The sequence below is a fragment of the Vespa crabro genome, chromosome 8, assembly GCF_910589235.1.
Source record: "Vespa crabro chromosome 8, iyVesCrab1.2, whole genome shotgun sequence".
Lineage (NCBI taxonomy): Eukaryota > Metazoa > Arthropoda > Insecta > Hymenoptera > Vespidae > Vespa > Vespa crabro.
In genome coordinates, this window is record NC_060962.1 from 9,052,865 (window position 1) to 9,071,868 (window position 19,004).

The 19,004-nt window shown below is 30.1% G+C and overlaps 3 protein-coding genes across 9 annotated transcripts; 2 read left to right on the plus strand and 1 right to left on the minus strand.

Moving 5' to 3' along the window:
* Window positions 1–548: 548 nt before the first annotated feature.
* LOC124426144 (general transcription factor 3C polypeptide 2) lies at window positions 549–8,794 on the plus strand. Of its 2 annotated transcripts, XM_046967467.1 has the most exons (20): window positions 549–1,737; window positions 1,812–1,925; window positions 2,021–2,173; window positions 2,257–2,423; window positions 2,513–2,603; window positions 4,966–5,145; window positions 5,237–5,441; window positions 5,523–5,619; window positions 5,680–5,888; window positions 5,965–6,163; window positions 6,242–6,487; window positions 6,573–6,692; window positions 6,777–6,919; window positions 6,988–7,174; window positions 7,273–7,360; window positions 7,438–7,566; window positions 7,656–7,823; window positions 7,897–8,001; window positions 8,096–8,258; window positions 8,654–8,794. In XM_046967467.1, exons 1-20 carry the CDS (start codon window positions 937–939, stop codon window positions 8,710–8,712), a joined length of 3,624 nt encoding a protein of 1,207 aa, XP_046823423.1. In that variant the 5' UTR covers window positions 549–936; the 3' UTR covers window positions 8,713–8,794. The 2 variants fall into 2 exon arrangements, with proteins under 2 accessions (XP_046823423.1, XP_046823424.1); XM_046967468.1 differs by lacking the exons at window positions 7,897–8,001; window positions 8,096–8,258; window positions 8,654–8,794 and having other exon boundaries at window positions 7,678–7,733.
* Window positions 8,786–10,824, minus strand: LOC124426147 (60S ribosomal protein L7). Its single transcript, XM_046967480.1, has 6 exons — window positions 10,769–10,824; window positions 10,231–10,342; window positions 9,922–10,097; window positions 9,601–9,848; window positions 9,252–9,349; window positions 8,786–8,935 (listed from the first exon to the last, which is right to left on the minus strand). Exons 1-6 carry the CDS (start codon window positions 10,777–10,779, stop codon window positions 8,825–8,827), a joined length of 756 nt encoding a protein of 251 aa, XP_046823436.1. The 5' UTR covers window positions 10,780–10,824; the 3' UTR covers window positions 8,786–8,824.
* A 411-nt stretch (window positions 10,825–11,235) lies between these two features.
* Window positions 11,236–18,983, plus strand: LOC124426146 (forkhead box protein N3-like). Of its 6 annotated transcripts, none has more exons than XM_046967477.1 (8): window positions 11,236–11,364; window positions 13,384–13,502; window positions 13,567–13,619; window positions 13,719–13,976; window positions 14,083–14,519; window positions 14,590–14,893; window positions 14,969–15,074; window positions 15,165–18,983. In XM_046967477.1, the coding sequence occupies exons 3-8, from the start codon at window positions 13,592–13,594 to the stop codon at window positions 15,442–15,444; spliced, it is 1,413 nt and encodes a 470-aa protein (XP_046823433.1). In that variant the 5' UTR covers window positions 11,236–11,364; window positions 13,384–13,502; window positions 13,567–13,591; the 3' UTR covers window positions 15,445–18,983. The 6 variants fall into 6 exon arrangements, with proteins under 6 accessions (XP_046823433.1, XP_046823429.1, XP_046823430.1 ...); XM_046967474.1 differs by adding an exon at window positions 12,333–12,495 and having other exon boundaries at window positions 11,238–11,364; window positions 13,567–13,976; XM_046967473.1 differs by having other exon boundaries at window positions 13,567–13,976.
* Window positions 18,984–19,004: the final 21 nt, after the last annotated feature.

Below are 19,004 nucleotides of genomic sequence, written 5' to 3' on the forward strand. Positions count from 1 at the left end.
ACGATCCCCCAAATTCGAATGAAACGAATAAATTTGTAGTTATATTAAATACGATTCATATTTAGTTATAGAAATTCTCCGCAAGAGGGACAAATTTGTCTTCGACCATTTTCGACCAATCGTGATTAATTTCTTGGGCCAATAAAATCAGTAATATTTTATTAATCAAATTGCGAATTTATGTATATTCAAATTGAAACGATTGAAAGTTGTCAAATGCGAAAATACAAGCGATAATTATTGTTCTTGAATTCTAATAATACTCGAGTGAATTGTTTATAAATAAGTCATTCAAAAAATAAATAATTATTTTTTTACAAGGTTATTAGACGAAAGAAAATATAACGAGTATAATTATTCATTGTAATTTCCATAAGCGACAGATATGCGTTATAAGATTTTGCATGTGAACAATACGAAAGTATAAGAATATTCTGATGGATAAAGTAATTTTCAAGATTTTTTTTAATAACACATGGTTTTGAATTTTGTATGACAAATAATTTTAAATTCGGCGCGTCTAATTTAAAATGGCGAAGTAAGTTACCCCTTCCGCTCTTCCTAATGTTCCTCTTACTCACGATAAGATTTTGTATTCTGTTCTTTTATTCCTACATAAGTTTCCTTGGATGTGTAGAAGGATATGTGTGTGTGTGTGTGTGTGTGCGTAGAATATAGATAGGCATGGTGTCAAAGAGGAAAGACTGGTGAAGGTGTAAAAGCGTCTTATAAGGCCTTCACATGAGGGGCTAGATTGGTCTTAGACTAATTAGAGCCTGTTGAACTGCAATAAGAATTTATATTGTTTGCTAGTCCACAATAGATTTTTATTGATGGTGGTACTATATTTATTATATATGAAAAAAATAGGATAAATATTAAATTTCTGTTTCTTACAAAAAAAAAAAAAAGAACGAAAAAAAAATATAGTATTCAATGAATACCAAAGGTAATCCACAGAAAAAATCTAATAAAGAAATATCATTAACAATGATACCTAAGATTATGTCAGGAGCAACATCCACCAAATCTAATGATAATATTTTATTAAATTCTGTTAATATATTTGTAAAATCTGAAGAGAAAATGTTAATTTCTTCTAATAAGACTGCCCAAAGTAATACGTACAAAAATAGGGAGATTAGTGATTCAACCATTCAATCTACTGTAGATCAAATAGAAGATCATGAATCGCATCAGTCCAATGCAGATACGCATAAAATAAGCAATAGCGATAATATATCTTTGCAAGTCAAAGAAATCATTGCATGTCCAGAATCACATCCAATATCGCAGAAAGAAATGATAAATGAACAGAAACCTATAAAGTCTATTATTATACCATCTGCACAAGCAAAAAAGAGAGGAAGACCTAGGAAATATGTGTGTATCCAAATTCCACAAAAGTGTGATGACGACTCTTCGCAGTTACATGTTTCCAATTCAGAAGAATCAATGTATCACACAAAAAATTCTACAAATACGTTTGTAGATGCATCCGACAGTAAATCCTCTGATCAAAATATTAAAGTAAATACTTCTGACAATATTAATGCACCTAAGCGAAGAGGACGTCCTCCATCAAAAAACAAGAGCATTATTAAAAGTGAAGTAAAAGATCGTAATAAAAAAAAAGTAACCATTAATACTCATGACATTGAACATATACCAGAATTATCTAACACAGCTGTAGTCACAAAGGAAAATAGTAGATTAAATGTAGTAGAGGAAGAAGAGGTTAGTAACATGATATCAATATAAAGTATATCTATTATTATTTCATATCTCACTGATCATTTATTTTAATTTAGATTCAATTAATTAAGTGTATGAGATGTGAAAAAAAAATAGCAAAGGGACAACAGGAAGTACATAATTTAATGAAACATAACAACATGGGCTGGTATGAAGGAGAAGAATCAATGGTATATAAAAAAAGCTATCTTTTTTATAAGATTTATTAAGAATTATTTAAATAAAATTTATAATATATATTGATTTTCTATTAATACTATTATAGGACTTTCAAAATGATATAAAATTATTGAAAAGGGTATTAGCTAATGCCATAAAAAAAAAGAAGGGTCAACTTGGTTGTGAACAATGTGGAGCAATAAAACGCAGTGTTAATGGATTTATATCACATATTCAATTTTGTGGTAAATCAGATGATGTAAGTTGCATTATATACTCTCACGTTATATTGATAGCATTATAAAAAAAATTATATTTATTATAATTAAATTCTGATCTTAGGAAAAAAGAGCATTAATGGTAACATGCTCTGTATGCAATGCCGTTATGATGCCATCATCTATGGAAATTCATGAGCGACATCATAGGGACTTGAAATATAATAAACGCAAAAGTCTACTGATGGAATTTCCGGAAAATGAAAAAGTAAGACGTAAAGCTGCAGAAAAGTAGGTATAAATAATATAACTGAGTAGACCTCATTAAAACAATTGTCGTTCAACAGTTTAAAATAATAAACCATTTTCTTTTTTTATAGAGCAGTATCAAAAATATTACAGTTTACAGAACTTGTTAAGGATGAATGTTTAGGACAATCTAAAAAGGTGGATTTAAATTCTTCTGTATTGGTAAGCAAATATAAAGCATGGTTTTCTGTAATTGTATGTGCAACTATATTAGCTTGTAATTATTTACAAAATGATGCAATGCCTAAAAGTTAACAATATGTAGGCATAGATTGAATAGTTTTTTTAAGATTAAATAAGCAAAATTTCTATCATTTCTGGTATTCAGGAATGTTACTGGATATATTTAATTTTCACATTTAAATTAATGTTATTAAGAAATTAAGTATACTAAGAAATATACCAAATAAAAATACATTGATAAATTATTTTTGCTTTGAAAAGCTATTTTTAGACTGGACACTTATTGCATGCTACATATCTTCTTCACTCTTAGATACTATTATGACAATATAAAAATGGATAAAAGGATTTTGTCTATATGTCTAAGAGAATGAAATGTCTAAAAGAAGAGAAAACAAAAATATGCATAAGAAAAGATATTCATAGACATAAATACACGTATGTCAATGATAATGAAAGTGGTTTACGTAAAAATATGAAAATATTGTGTTGAGAGCAATTATTTTGTTCTGTATTATTCTGTTCAACTAAAAAATTTTAATTCCTCGCAAACAAAAAAGATATGACTTATTATACAAGAGTATATGTGTATATATATACATATATATAAATATATATATATATATATATATATATATATATATATATATATATATATATATATTTATATTGGAATGGAGTACTGGAAATAAAATAGGTACATGCTTAAATTCTGTTCTAATCAAATGCTAATGTCACATTAAACCGCTTCTATGATAAATTCTCACTTAATTATTAAGAAGACAGATTATGCGTTTAAGTCCTTTATTATGGTATGTTCAAGACCAAGATATATATGATAGAAAATTATTCACCCTCTTTCATTATGTGCAACATTAATTGCAATTCATAATGTGCAATATTATGTGCAAGTAAACAAACCTATATATCATCTGCAATTGTATAAATTAGAAATAATATTGTTCAATGATATACATTGTAATAATAATTATTATTATTATGTTAACACAGATGCTAACTCTACTAAGATCTGGAAGATTAAAAAATTTTGTATTTATTTTAATATTTATAGATCACTCAAAACGTGTGTTAAGGGAAGTGCCCAGTCTATTGCTATTACATAAATTATAAATCTTACTTCACTAAATAGCAGTTGTCAGCATTACTGATTAATATAATCTCTGTGCAAACAGTTTGGTTTATAAATTGATATCAACTATGATCCATTATATAACACAATAACAAATACTATACTGCATCTATAGTATATATTATATAATTTAAATATTATCTTTCAAAATATTATGATACATATTATCATAATTTTTCATTCCTATGCATTGTGCACATTTTTATATATCTTCAAACTTCTGCTTATTATTGTGTATTTTTCTGGAGTAGTAGGGTCTTCAATTCAATCAATATTTAAATAATTCTAGGCTGAAGAAATAGTACCAAATACAAGCACAAAATGTGAAGATATATTGGATGATATAGATGGTACATCAAATGTTACTGGTATCAATTTTCAAGAAAATAAATCTTTTGAAACTGAACCACACACAATGAAAATGAAAAAGCCAAAAAATGAAGATGATCCATTTTCAAAAATTGAAAGTACATTACCTGTTACTGAAGATCAATATGATACATTTGGATCGTATGTAGCAAGTGAAATACGGTGTTTGAATTCAGACTACTTACGCAGAAAATTAAAGAGAAAGATACAATGTGCTATCATAGATATACAAGATGAAGAAGATCGACTTCCAGGATCAACTACTCCAGAATCTTCGTTTACTTAAATTACTCCGTTATTTCTCTTAAATATCAGAAAACCTTTTTACAACATCAATATTCACCAATTTGTTTTTATTAAAAATATTTTTTTAGAATATGTAAAGCAAAGACAATTTGGTCTGAATTACAATAAGTAATAGAAAAAATCAGTACTTTTACATTATTTTTTAATGTAATATAATATAACATAGAAATTAAGTTTCACATTCCTTTTCAAATAATTTTACTGTTTCTTAATTTCAATGTTATAATCTTTAAATCAATTTTATTGAATTTATATAAATTTTTCCAATTATTATTGGATATTTACTATATGTGAATCTGCCACTTCAATACTAGATGTATGTCTTGATTTACATCTAACTTTGAACGAAAGAAACAATTAAAAAATGTATCATGCAATAAATGTCCATATCTAAATAGTTTTTAATATTATGATAATGGAATGGCTTGCACTGGTGTTTATGACCAGATTATTTTGTTTTTATTTTTAAGTTATCCTACATCTGGCTCTTGTTATGATATATTTACACAATTATAGAAAAACGTAAAAATGCCGGAATTGAGAAAGAAAGTGCCGTCTGTTTGGAAAGCTATATGGAAGAAGGAATTAGAATTAGAAGGTGTATCAAAATGCCGTCAAATAGGATGCAATTTTTCATGTTCTTCATATGAAGATATGTGTAAACATTGTTCTGAATGTAATTTTACACCTCAAGAGGTAATATAAGAAATTTAATTTTTTCCATATCATATAACGTGTATTTTTATCATATTAACGATATATATATATATTATTTGTTTTTAAATAGAATTTTGCTTGTAAAATATGCAAATTTTTTGCTGAGAGTAAAGAGAAAATTATTGAGCATATCAAAGCTAAACATGAAACTGATGATAATGCAGATAATTCGCCTGATTTTAAAAAAGAAGATAATACATCTGATGAAAGTGAAGATGAGCCACTTGCAGAAAGATTTAAACAGCAATCGCACCCTATAAATTCGGAAAAAGAAAGTATGTATTTCAATAATTAAATAATTATCAAGAAGAAAAGAAGAATTTAATCATTGTATAAAATTATAAATATATTTTTAGAATCATGCAGTATAATGATGTTTTTGGATGATTCATACTCGTTAAAAGCACCCTGGAGTAAATTTTACTTGCCAACTTTGAACTGGACAATGGAATAGTAAGTGTGAATTGTTTCTTATTTATTATAACAAATTAAGTCATTTACTAATTCTTACAGTGAGATGGAGAATTATGAATTTCAATTATTTCATGATTATCTTCCAAATCCGTTTGTACTATTAAATAATGAAGATGCAATGCGATACTTACCTCCATTAAAAGCATCAATGCCTACAAAAACAGTAAATATAAATTCATCTGGCAATGTAGAGAATGAAGAGAGTGAATGGAAATATTGGAAAACATTTGAAGGAGGAATTTCTCAAGGTGAAAAAAAAAAAAAGAAGATAAAAATAATCGACTTACATTCGATTTAAACTGATTTATTTTTATTGCTCTACAGATTTACCAACATTTTTTACCGGTGGGCCTGTATGGGCCTTAGCATGGTTATCTATTCCAGCTTATGCATATCTTAAAACACCCGATCAATATATAGCATTAAGTACGCATCCTGACATGGAAAGTGAATATGCTATAGGTAAGGCATATTCGGGACATAATATGATACAAATATGGAATATGGGTAAATTAAATAATGAGTAAGTGTTAAATGTGTTAATAATATTTATAAATTTTTACAGCATCATTAGTATAAATATATTTTCTTAATTGTCAAGGTCGAAATCTATAATTAGTGCTCCTATTTTGTCATATGCAATTGTACACAATAGCAGTACAATATGGTCTCTTGAGTGGTGCCCATCTGGATGTTACCAAGATGACACTCTAAATAATTTTGAAAAAGGAACAGTTAGTTTTAGAAGGATGGGTTTACTAGCTGCTGCTGGTTCCGATGGTTCTGTATATGTTTACTCATTGCCATTTCCAGAAGAACTTAAATTCAACAAATCTGAAACTAATAAGTAAGAAAATAATACATTTATTATAAGTATAAAAACTTATCATGTATGGTTCATTTAAGTATTACATATATAACTTCATTTTTAGTCTTCCAATTTACAAGACTGATCCTGTATTGATATTAGTTGTAAATAGTATTATATATAATAATGACAAGCAACATTGGCAATGTACCAAAATATCATGGACAAAGGAACGTGGGCATAAGTACGATTTATATCCTTTTATGATGACTATTTTTTAATTACATTATTAGCGAGAAATATATCTAATTTTAAGTACATTTTTTAGTACCATTGCTGCAGGTTTTTCAAACGGTTATATTGCATTATGGGATCTCACAGAGGAATCGCCATTATTAAAACAAAAACAAAATGATTCATTGATAATAAATGCATTTTCACATTTCTTTGCACATGATAGTGCCGTTAGCAGTAAGTAAATATAAATTATGCTAATAAAAGTGCATAAAAATATAATAATAAATTTATTATTTCGATAGTGTTGGCGTTAATTCCATACAACAATCAGCGATTTTTAGCTTCAGCCAGTGTAGATAGATATTATAAAATATGGGATTTGGAAAATACGAATTCTCCTCAAGAATCTGTAAAAAAGGGTATGATAACTGATGGAGTATGGATGCTGCATTGGCCTAGTGCTGTTATTGGTTTTGATGATGCCTTAGGGTATTAAAAATACTTTTATTTAATCTTGAAAAATGTTAATTATTTTAAATTTACTATTTGTGATTTTTTCTGAAGTATACCTTAATGATTTTCTTTAGATTTAGACATACAAACTCGTACTTAGTTCCATTGAGGGAACATGGATTTAAATTGTGTCCACTACTTGCAACTAATTCTCCAACATATGTAAGTGCATTATAGGTCTTCCAACTGGATTAACATACGTTAATGTTATTTAAAGTGTACGTATTAATTTTTTTTAGACCGTTGCTGTATCAGATCATGCAAATGGTATAGCACATGGTTCTTTGGCTGGAGATATTATTTCTATTTTTCCACATCAGTTATTATATGCAAAAGATGTAGACAAGATATTGCCAAGAAAGAGACAAGTAGGTATCAGATTCTTACGAGCGTATTTTTTTTTTTTCTTTTCCATATAACGTATAATTTTTTTTTATATACGTACTTGTTGTTTTAGTTAAATTCTTTTATTAAAGTAGTAGATTTAAAAGAATTGCCGAAGGACAGTCTTAAAAAACAAAAAGGAAATGGTAAAGAAAAAAAATCAAAAGATTATAATTATATGCCAGAGACATATAATGAATGTAAAGAACGTTTCGGTATTATTTTTCATAATAACTTTGTGGTAAGTATATATTTTCAATTAGATTATTATGTAGCATTCATAAAAAATTTTCATTGTACAATTTTGAATATAGAGCGTAAAAGATAGTTTATCAAAGGACATACACCAAAAAGTTTTATATTCTGAAAAGTTGACATATGTTCCCATTGAACAATATCCATTTACGTCTGTGAATAAAGTAAGTTCGTAATAATACATTGAATAAAACTCAAATCCAGTAAAGTAATAATTCCAAATTTTTTGCAATAACTACATTATTTTATGTTCTTTAGATAGCTTGGAATCCAAATATGTGGAGTCATTTATGGCTTGCTGCAGGTTATCAAAATGGTTTAGTAAGATTATTGAATTTTACATTTATGTCGCCGAAATGTGATATGAACAAATTAATAAAGGAGCATGCAGAAGCTTTTTTAAAAAGGATTAAAAATCAAAGTAAAAATCATGATTGACATAAACATGAATACTTTTAAAAAAAAGTAAAAGCTCTGGTCCAGTATTTTTAAGATTCTGATCTCTGAATTGTTATAATTTTATGCGTTAAAATTAATTTAATAAAATATATTATCTATTATCATTTTATAATGCACATACATATATCTTTATGTAATGCATTTGTTGTTATATTAATTTTCATATAGGACGGTAATGGTTGAGAATATACAAGTAACATAAGATTATGCATCTGTGTAAAGTAGTTAAATAAATGTATAATTAGATAATTTATAAAGAAATACTGGATCAATTTTACATTTATTATATAATATTAGAATTCTGTAGTCAATTTATTACTTTATGTTAATTTTTAAAACTAATTTATTTTATTGTAGATATTTTATATAAGAACCGAAGTATATGTGTATACTTCCAGTATATTTATTTTTTTTAAGGAAACTTTAATGTCAGTATGCAAGTATTTTATAAGTTTTAAGTATGCTGTGATACGAAAGAAATATACTCTGTTTAATGATTGTAAGGTTTTATTTATCAAGATTATAATCTTAAACCATTCTCCTGAGAAGCTCATTAATTTTGTCTTCGCGATTTCCAAAGTCTCCACCTTCTACATAATGATTTGTCTTCTTACGCCATCCACCGTTAGGAGTATTCAACTGAAAAAATTAAATACAAATATGTAAAATTAAAACAAATAAATATATAAAAATAAAAGTGAGTAAATATTGTGGGAGTTAGTCTTGAAATAATATAATATAGTATAAATTTCAATGGGTCTATACTCCTGTTATTTTTCGACATAGAAGGAGGTAATAAAACATAAATAGATGTCTTATAACCATGCCTATGTCGCAGTATGATTAATAAAGAGATCTATTCCAAAATGGTTTTTGCAAATAAAAATAGAATGAAAAAGAAAAAAGAGAAAAATGGGCTAAGAATGGAAGTTGTTTACGTTAATTAGTTAAATACCTTAAAAGGCCATAAGAAATTGCTTGCATATTTAAACTTGGGTCCTACTGTAAATATTTCGTGGATCAAGTCTTCCATACAGATAATTCCTGAACGACCTGTAAAACATAAAGTTGTCAAATATAATTTATTACAGTGTACACTATGATAAAAAATATATAAAATATATTATAAACATGTTAGTATTTCTTAGAAATTGCATATTAAATATATAACAAGAATTGCACTAAAAAATACTATTTGATTTATGACAATATGGAAGGAAGCATATAATGGATACATACTTTCATGGATTTGTCAATATATATGTGATTTGTTTTTATTATCATATATGAAGTATACTACTAACCAAGCTTTTTCTCGATGATACTGTTACTCGTAATAGGGATACGTTGTCGGTTAACTTTAGCAAAACCACGTTTGTAAATCAATTCTCTAACAGACTTCAAATTTGGATATCCCCAAGTTATGTATGGTTCCACAATGCGAAGCATATTTATGGTGGCCTTGTTAAGTTTTACGAATATACCATTGTTGATTTGCTTCAAGCGGAAAAGCTGAAGTACCTTACGTACTTTTGGCGCAACTTGATTAACACTAAAATAAATTCGGTCAAATAATATTTCATAGTAACAAACATATGTACATATTTAAAAAGAATTGTACTAACCCACGTATACGAATAACAAATGCTAGTCTTGCCTCACCAGGAATATAATAATTTCCACGATTTTTTGCTTGTCTGATTAATCTAATTTCATCTCTTTCTTTTGTTCTATATTCCTTAACATAGTTTTCGGCCTTCTTGAAGATAATCTTCCTCTTTTTATAACGATTTGCACGTTGCTAAAATAAAAGTAAATGATCATGTTATCAAATATTATATGAGTGAATCTTTAAGTGAAAATAATAATGTTTTATTGATCAAAAGAGTTCAATGAAACAATTATTTTTTATAAAATGTTATGTCATTGCTTACCTTAATAGATGTTTGTAAACGTGCAGCTTTTACCGACTCGCGTCGTCTTATTCTTTTCAGTACCGATTCTGGTACTGCTGGAAGCTTTTTAGCCGCAGTAGCTTCTTTCTTTCTACATATGTTAAAATTAAAATATTAAAAATGATATTTATTATCATATAAACAAATAAAACTTTACAAACAAATTACATATCGTAATATTTTCATCAGTGAAATCATGAATTTACAAATAATTATCTATAACATAGATATTTAATAGGATTAAGTATATTCTTCGCAACAAAAATTATTGTATTATTAAAGTTAAAGTAAATTTTTTGAATAATATCAACGTGATATTTCATGTCCCATGTTTCATGATACATAGGTTACACGTTGGCGATACGTTGTTCTTCGTATATTCACAAGAAATTAGTAAACTATAATACAGAAACAACTGATATATTGTTCTTCGTCATTTTGTTCATAATTTCAAATAAAAATAAAGTACATATGTCCCGATGATATTGGATATTTTTGAGACAGTAAGGTTACTTACTCTTCCGCCATTCTTCCGCCAGATAGAGAAACTTTCTAACCTTTTGTCAACCGAGGATTGATTCTTCTACATCAGATGGCGCCTCGAGTTTAAAAGAAATATTTGAAATATTGGCGCGATTAATGGGAATTTATAAATGTTCGTAATGTTCCAAAGGACTTGGAAAAATTGAATGTCGAGCGAAAAAAAAGAAAATAAAAATAAACAAATAAATGAGGATAAAAGAATTAGAAAATTATTCTAATTTGTTGAAAAAAAGAAAAATGTTAATTATTGTCGAATTGATATCATCTATTGTAAATTTTTAAAGAATAGACATTGAATAGGTTAAAACAACTATAAAGAAACTAAAAAATAATAAAGATTACTAAAACAGTAAAATTTTTAAAATGTTTAATAAATTACGACTATTGTGTTTCCCGGGCGATATATCGCAGTCGAGATATTATTTCTCGAAAATATAGAGCGCAATGTTCGCATAACCATGTGATGACGTCAAAATATGGCGCCTTGATCAGCTGGGTGTTGTGTAGTGCGTGCTTGAGATGCCCGTCTTTAGAAAATCAACCGAGACTGTCGTCTGTCTACTAAGATACGTGAGTGTTACTTTCATTTTATACGATTAAGTATCACATTTCATATTAAACAACGAAACAAAACAATGACGTAGAAAATCTAAATTTATATTTAAAAACGTGACAACATGAAAGATATCGTTTTTGATCATTGTACAATTCTCTCTGCTATTCGAAAGAGAAAATCATCTAAATTCGCGAGAAGGAAGGCACGTTTTGCGAAGGAATTAATTATCATTGGTGATGAAGATAGAAGTATCGTATTCGAAAGATCGTAGCTTTATAAAACGTTTGTGTATGTAGAAAAACACAAAATATGGTGGCTAGAAAAAAGATCTCCTCGTAATCTTTTACTTCGCAGATTGTAGTCTCTGTTGAATTTATTCAAAGCCACGATCTGTTCGTTAACATTGTACTTGATGAAGGACTAAAGACTGACATCGTGCGTAAGCGGTATCGTGAAGATCGTTCGTATTTGTTCGAGTTTCGTAACCATTATCAACTCCATATTTGAATTCAACAAGTAACAGAATAGGCAGTTGCAAGTCCTGCTGTAATGCAATCTTTTAACTATTACATATTGGTAATGGCAAATTTTAGAAAAGGAGTTTTTTTTTTTTATATTCAAATGATGATTTCTCGCGTATAAAAAGATTTGTTCTCTAACGCAACGGCCTCAATACGAGGAGCGAATGCAAAATATAGTTCCCATAAAATACGTCTTACGTATCCATGTTAGTGCAGTGCGAATTTAAATGCGGACGGCATTTGATGCGTGTCACCCGTTGGACGAGGTTACGATGAATAAAAATGCATCTTCCTTCTTACATGATGTTGCCGTTTTTATTGTGAAAATCACGTTGAGCTTGACTATTGGAGCAGACGCCATTTTTTCTATATGATAAATATTGCGCGAGTGTTTGTAAAGAAAAGGTGCCAACACGGATGATATTAGCATTGGATCTAATTATTTGTCTATCATATTGCAGTTTCGCGTGCTTGTAACGTGGCTAGTTGTGAGAACTGCATCGATTTCGTCGACATACGCATCGTTCGGTGCAATGTGTTCTCGATAGCACCGCCATTTTGTCGCTTGTTAGTGGATAAACAAATGACGATGTCGTCGTGGGTACTTTGGGTTCGAGGCTAGGTGTGCGTGTCCTGTGCGCGGAAATTTCAATTTTGCTACTCACGCACGTTCTCTCTCTCTCTTTTTCTCTCTCTCTCTCTCTCTCTTTTTCTTTTTCTCTTTTTCGATATACACGATGTCGCCACCGATGAAACGAAGCTTTTACAAAAAGAATTAATTACGCTCGAACATAAATAAGAGACATGTCAATTTCACTTGACCTTTTGATATATTTTTTTATGTAGCAAGACAATAAAAAAGATTATAATAGAAATACAGAAATAATACGTCGCGGCAAGGTTGTTGTAAGGATGTGACACTTTTGTATACACAACAAATTTTACTTTCTTTTTCAATGTTGATGATTATTAATTTTAAGAGCCTGAATAATATAAGTCTATCAAAATTTTATTGTGTGTTTTTTGTTAATACATTGTATTCTCTTCATTAACAGCATTATCTTTTTTTTTAAATTATTATAAACATACATACATCGTCTACACGTATATACGTATGTACGTACGTACGTATATCCATACATACATACGTACATACATAATACAAACAAATATGTATATACATATATGTATGTTTATGTGTATATATATATATATATATATATATATATATATATATATATGTGTTAGTATTATTATTAATTTTTTATTTCATTAAATATGAAACACTTTGAGTTAATGTATTTATATTATATATTTTTATAAATAATTTAAGAAAAATATCTTAAAGCATTGTAAGCGCTTAATTAGTAGTATCGATTTTAGTAATATTTTTGTACATGCAGTGTCACATTGTTATAATGTTAAGCTTCTTTTCATTGTTATAAGGGAAAGACGAAAATTAGGATATTATTTGATACTTCGAGCATAATGATCTCGACGATGCGTACCCAGGTTACAGGTAATTGGGATGCATCAAGCAAATGTACTTCGACAGACATTAATCTAAAAAAAATTAACGTTGGATAATGAGACCATTGAACAGTGAAATCTGGCAGAACTTCTTTAAAAAAGTAATTATTATAAATCACTTTTGTGTAATACATTAACGAAGGTTGTAACGTCATTATCTTACAGTGATCAAGGAAGAACTCAACGCGATATGCCACCAGATAGACCAGATTCCACAGGTATGGAAAGAGGAATAGAGTTGAGATCCAATCAGATTTTCAATTTTCAAGATGCAACTTATACAACTAAAGAACGTAATAATGCAAATGCGTTTGTAGAATCCAATTCGAGTTACGATGTTCAAGAAGAATTACCTATCAATGAAAAATCTATAGAAAAGAACAATCATTCAGACGATGACTTAACTTCTCTCAGCTGGTTACATCAACAAAATTTATTAAAGGGATTAGAAATATCAAACCCCAGCAAGGATATCAAGAATGAAAATCTGTTGAATAACAATGTGTGCGACGATATTGCAGACTTCTCTGAAAATACAAATTCTGTTTCCAGTTTGGATGATAGTTACTGTTCAGGTATGACACATACACGCATGCGCGCGCGCGCGCACACACACACACACACACACACACGGATTTCTTATTAAATCAGAATAAATTTTTAATATTATCTAAATTGCAGAAATTAGCAGTAAAAAAACAAATTCTACATCACAAAGCCATGGACAGCAAAACTATCAGCACTCGAATAGGAATTGCCAGAAGTCCAGTCAAGTGTTTAATGACTGCATGAAAGGTCATTATGAAACTTCTCCGAGTGATCAAACAAAGATATCATTGAGCAACAACAATTTGCCAGTGTCAAATCGCAACAAGCATCCTACACATATCCCTTACGATCCTCATTTACATAGAAATAGTAAACCACCATACTCGTTCTCCTGTTTAATTTTTATGGCGATCGAGGACAGCCCTGTGAAAGCTCTTCCAGTTAAAGAAGTTTATGCATGGATTTTGGATCACTTTCCATATTTTAGGAATGCACCTACTGGTTGGAAAAATTCCGTTCGTCATAATTTGAGTCTAAACAAATGTTTTCGTAAGGTAGAAAAAGCTCCAGTAAGTATCCGATTGTCCATTAATTCGAACGTTTTAGAATAGAGAATATATAAATGTATTTTTATTACAGAATTTAGGTAAGGGCTCATTATGGATGGTAGATGCTCAATATCGTCCAAATTTGATACAGGCATTATCTCGTGCTCCTTTTCCACCTCCAACTGCACAAAATCTTTCTACTCCAGAAAAAAGTCAAAGGAAGAATGCAAGTGCACGTCTTCCGGATCCTGTCTTATTCCCATACCTTTCCAAAAGACTGGCATCTAGCAATATTAGCGAAACTCCTGAAACAGAGGTAGACAGTGACGTGGATGCTGCAGCCGCGGCTATGCTTTCCTTTAAACACGGGCCAATAATATTGAATCACAATAGAGGTATGACTTCTAATAGTAATACCATTAATTCTGACGTTTTATTTTAATTATATTCTGGCGGTCATTTTATTACAGATCGCAAGAAAAAAATATTGGAATCTGAAAAATTAGTTCCTGTAATCACAAGAAGTTCTAGCGAAGATCATACATATAGTTGTATTACTTCCATCAAATTGGAAAAGTATGAAATATAGATTATTCTTTGATCGGAGATACATAAATTTTTATAGCCGTTTCTAAAGCATAAATTAACGAACTGGTCTTGTTATAGCAAGTACTCAAACGAGGAGGTCTCTACTGATTTCGATGAGCAAAGGAAAATAGCAGAAGGGGCGGATGCGCTTCTTAATTTAGCGGGCGTTAATACGACACCCAATAATAACAAAATACATCACGTACAAGCTACGAATCCTGTATCAAAATCAGAGAGCGTGACAAAATCTAAAAGACGGTTAGTTTCGAACGATTATTCGAGCACAGCGGAGAAGAAACGTAAACGTTGGCGAGAGTGGGGCGAAGGAAATCGGTACCTAAAGCATATTAGAGGTTAATATGAAATTTTTCTCATATACATATATGTATCTATAGTGATGAGAACTTCCAGCTAGTGCGTGTATCAGACAGTGTCTAGGGACACGTTTTATAAAAGTATTTGGTAAAGAACGTTTCTTGATTTTTGCGGTATTAGCTTCGGCGAAAGAATGATCTTTAACGTTTTGGTTCTATATATGAAGTCTTTTATATTGACTATTATATAGGAGTATTTATAGAAAACAAAGAAAAGAATGTATATGCGCACGTAATTATCTATAACGTATCAGATAACGTTCGAGAGAGTGGTATCGGAAGAAAAATCTTTGTAAGGTGCATTTCTAAAGAATTGGCGATTGCTCAGGGTTCAGAACTCGCTATATGCCAAATGAAATTCGGTAGCACTAAGCAGCAAGCAATAATAGCAATGTAGTTGTAAAAGAGTTACTTTCTAAAGATGTTATTTTAACATGGTGTAGAGAGAGAGAGAGAGAGAGAGAGAGAGAGAGAGAGAGAGAGAGAGAGAGAGAGAGAGAGAGAGAGAGAGAGAGAGAGAGAGAGAGAGAGAGAGAGAGAGAGAGAGAGAGAGAGAGAGCGTATAGAGTAAGGTCAATGAAGAAAAATGCGATCGCATATTAAGCTAAGAAAAACGATGAAGTTTTTAGAACTGTTGTGCTGGTTATACATATTAATTCATAGAGAGTTTAATTATTGATAATAGAGCCTTATACTAGTTTTTTTTCTGTAGATATGTATAGAGATATATAATATCTATTCGATAGAGAAATTGATAATATATTTAAAAAAAAAAAAAAAAAAAAAAGAAAAAAAAAGATTATACACACGTGCGCGAACGCATAGAGAAAGAGACGCGTTCGTAGAAACGTATACATACACATCCATGCTCACGTACTCATTACTTACGCTCAACAAGTGCATCTGTGAATGTACGCGACTGTAGATTGGCAGTACGCGCGCTGCCAATGAGTAAGCAACAAAGAATATGATGTCGAGGTATACGCTCGGTATGAATTTGAGATAAGGAAATCTATCGTTTCACGTCTTTTTCTACTATCTTCCTGGCTTTTGAGATGATTTTAAAGAATGCTGTATATATGTAGACCCTATAATGTATGCACAGACCAGTTTTGAAATTCCTTCGATTACGTGACATTTTGTATCCGCACTTTTCCTATCGATCTGGATAGCGATGGAAGAATGTGCAAGGAGACATCCTATTTTTATATAAGAAAAATTAAAGAAAACGATAACAATAAGAAAAAGTCTGCGGATACCTGTCTTTAAAAAAGAAAAAGAAAAAGAAAAAAAGAGTATGTATGTAGTATGGATGTGAATATCGAAAAAAACTGGTATTGCATATATTAATATGTAGATCTATATATAGAAAGAACGTATATTTTTACAGGGCTCTGCCCGCGTGATAAAAGCTCTTCCTAATAACTCGCTAATACACAGATCATTAGCATAAATCATGTAAGAATTGCGAATGTTGAAATTCGTGCGTTGAAACGCAATGTGTGCGTTGTGATAGAGCAACTCGCTCGAAACCAGGTCAAGCGTTCATAGGAATATCGTAGAATCTATACTGAATTTCTAATATTATCATTGTAAATTAATAAGAAGTTTACGGTAGTAATTATTCTACGATTGACCGATAAGAATTATTGATAGGACGATACACAGTGTACGAATATGTAAATTCTTCACGAAGACCTTTCGTATTGGTTTCGACACGTTGCTCTATCATTATTTTCTTTGCGCGATATCGTAGGTAGACATCAGCTACGGAAGAAAGTCTTGATTATAAATGGTGCAGGGAAGAATGCCATGTTTAAGTAGTCGAGATAACTTTGATTTTTCATGCACATATAACTTCAAATTATTCTACGTGGCACGTACTGTACTATACGAAAATTTATCCGCCGGTGGATATTAAGTGCTTCATTCAAAATTTATATACATATATACATATACAATGTGATATGTGTATATGCGTATATATGTACTACGTGCGAGATAATCTCATCTAGATATTATGTTTCCACTGTCTGTGATAACGTTGCAATACTTAGTACAACTCGTTGTCATTGCTATACCTGAAGAAAACGCAAGCTTTAGAGTCGCCTAAGTGGTTTTTATTTGGGTTTCTCTATGTCCTATTCGTATTCTCTCCAGTCGGTAGAAGAGATATTTAATGGACTACTTGGCATTCTTGTTCACACCTCTACTTTTATCATTTTCTTTGGGATCAGAAAAGAAAGCCAAGATGAAAAAAAAAGGGGTAAGAGGGGGATGAGATAAAACGATTGGAAAAGGGAGAAAATTTGTATTTGATAAAAATTCGTTGGAGACTAGCGCGTAGCTCTTGTTCTCTGCGACCAAAGGTCCGATCTTCCATGTAGAGTTTATCGTAAATTCAAGTCGATCGATTATAAGATGGCCGGAGATCATTTATCGTCATTAACAATCGTAGCTGATTGTTAGGATAGATTAATAAAAGAGAAAACAAAAAAGCCTTTAACGAGATATAGATGATCGATCGTTTATAGCGACACATAAAATACAATGAAGCAATGCGTTCATGCGATGGTTCTTGTCGGTTATAATAAAAGAGAATACTCTGTTGGATTATTCGAGGAAAATGAGGTATGCTTTTGCCGTGGTACGTTCTAGGAAATTGGATAGAGAGCAGCAGTCGAAATGCTACTATTGATCGGTAGATCCGATCAATTTAATAAAAGGAAAATGTATATATATATATATATATATATATATATATATATATATATATACACACACACACACACACACACACACACACACACACGTGTATGCAATTATCATCGTCGGCCAAGGAACTACCGTGTATCAATTGGATAGAGTTGTTTTTACAAATAAGAACCATTTGACCGGCGGTAATGACAACGAGATTGGTCGGCGGATTTCCTAAAGTAGGAATACGTCGGCCGCGTGATACACCAGAAATATGGAATATGGAGCAAGATAGACAAAATGTACCGCAACCTAACCACGGACAATCAAAATGGAACATGGTGTTTGATTTGCTTCCATTACATGACATCGTGCCAAACGCAGAAAAAAAAATCTTTTTATTTCATAATATGAATATATACTATAATTTATTCATCTATACGTTTATAAAGCGTATACGTTTATAAAGATAAAATCTTTGTTATCTGTAATATCATCGTTATCTTTGTCATCGTCATAATCATCGTTATCACGATCATAAGCATTACCATCGTCACCTTCGTCATTCAAAAAATATCATCATCATAATTATTTACACCCATCGAGAGATCGTGTTTATTATCGTCGTTGGCGTCGACTTTAGTCGACTTCATCATTATATTGCTATATTACCGCTATTACTAATTTTAAAACGAATCATGCGCTGTAAAATGTTTGTTAAGTTTTTGACCTTGCTTATGTATTTTAAGTATATTTAATATGCCACGTTGTAATCACGATGAAATCTTGTCTAATGAAACGGATAAAAATGGAATACAAAAAGGAATAACAGTTTGATAAGTACCTG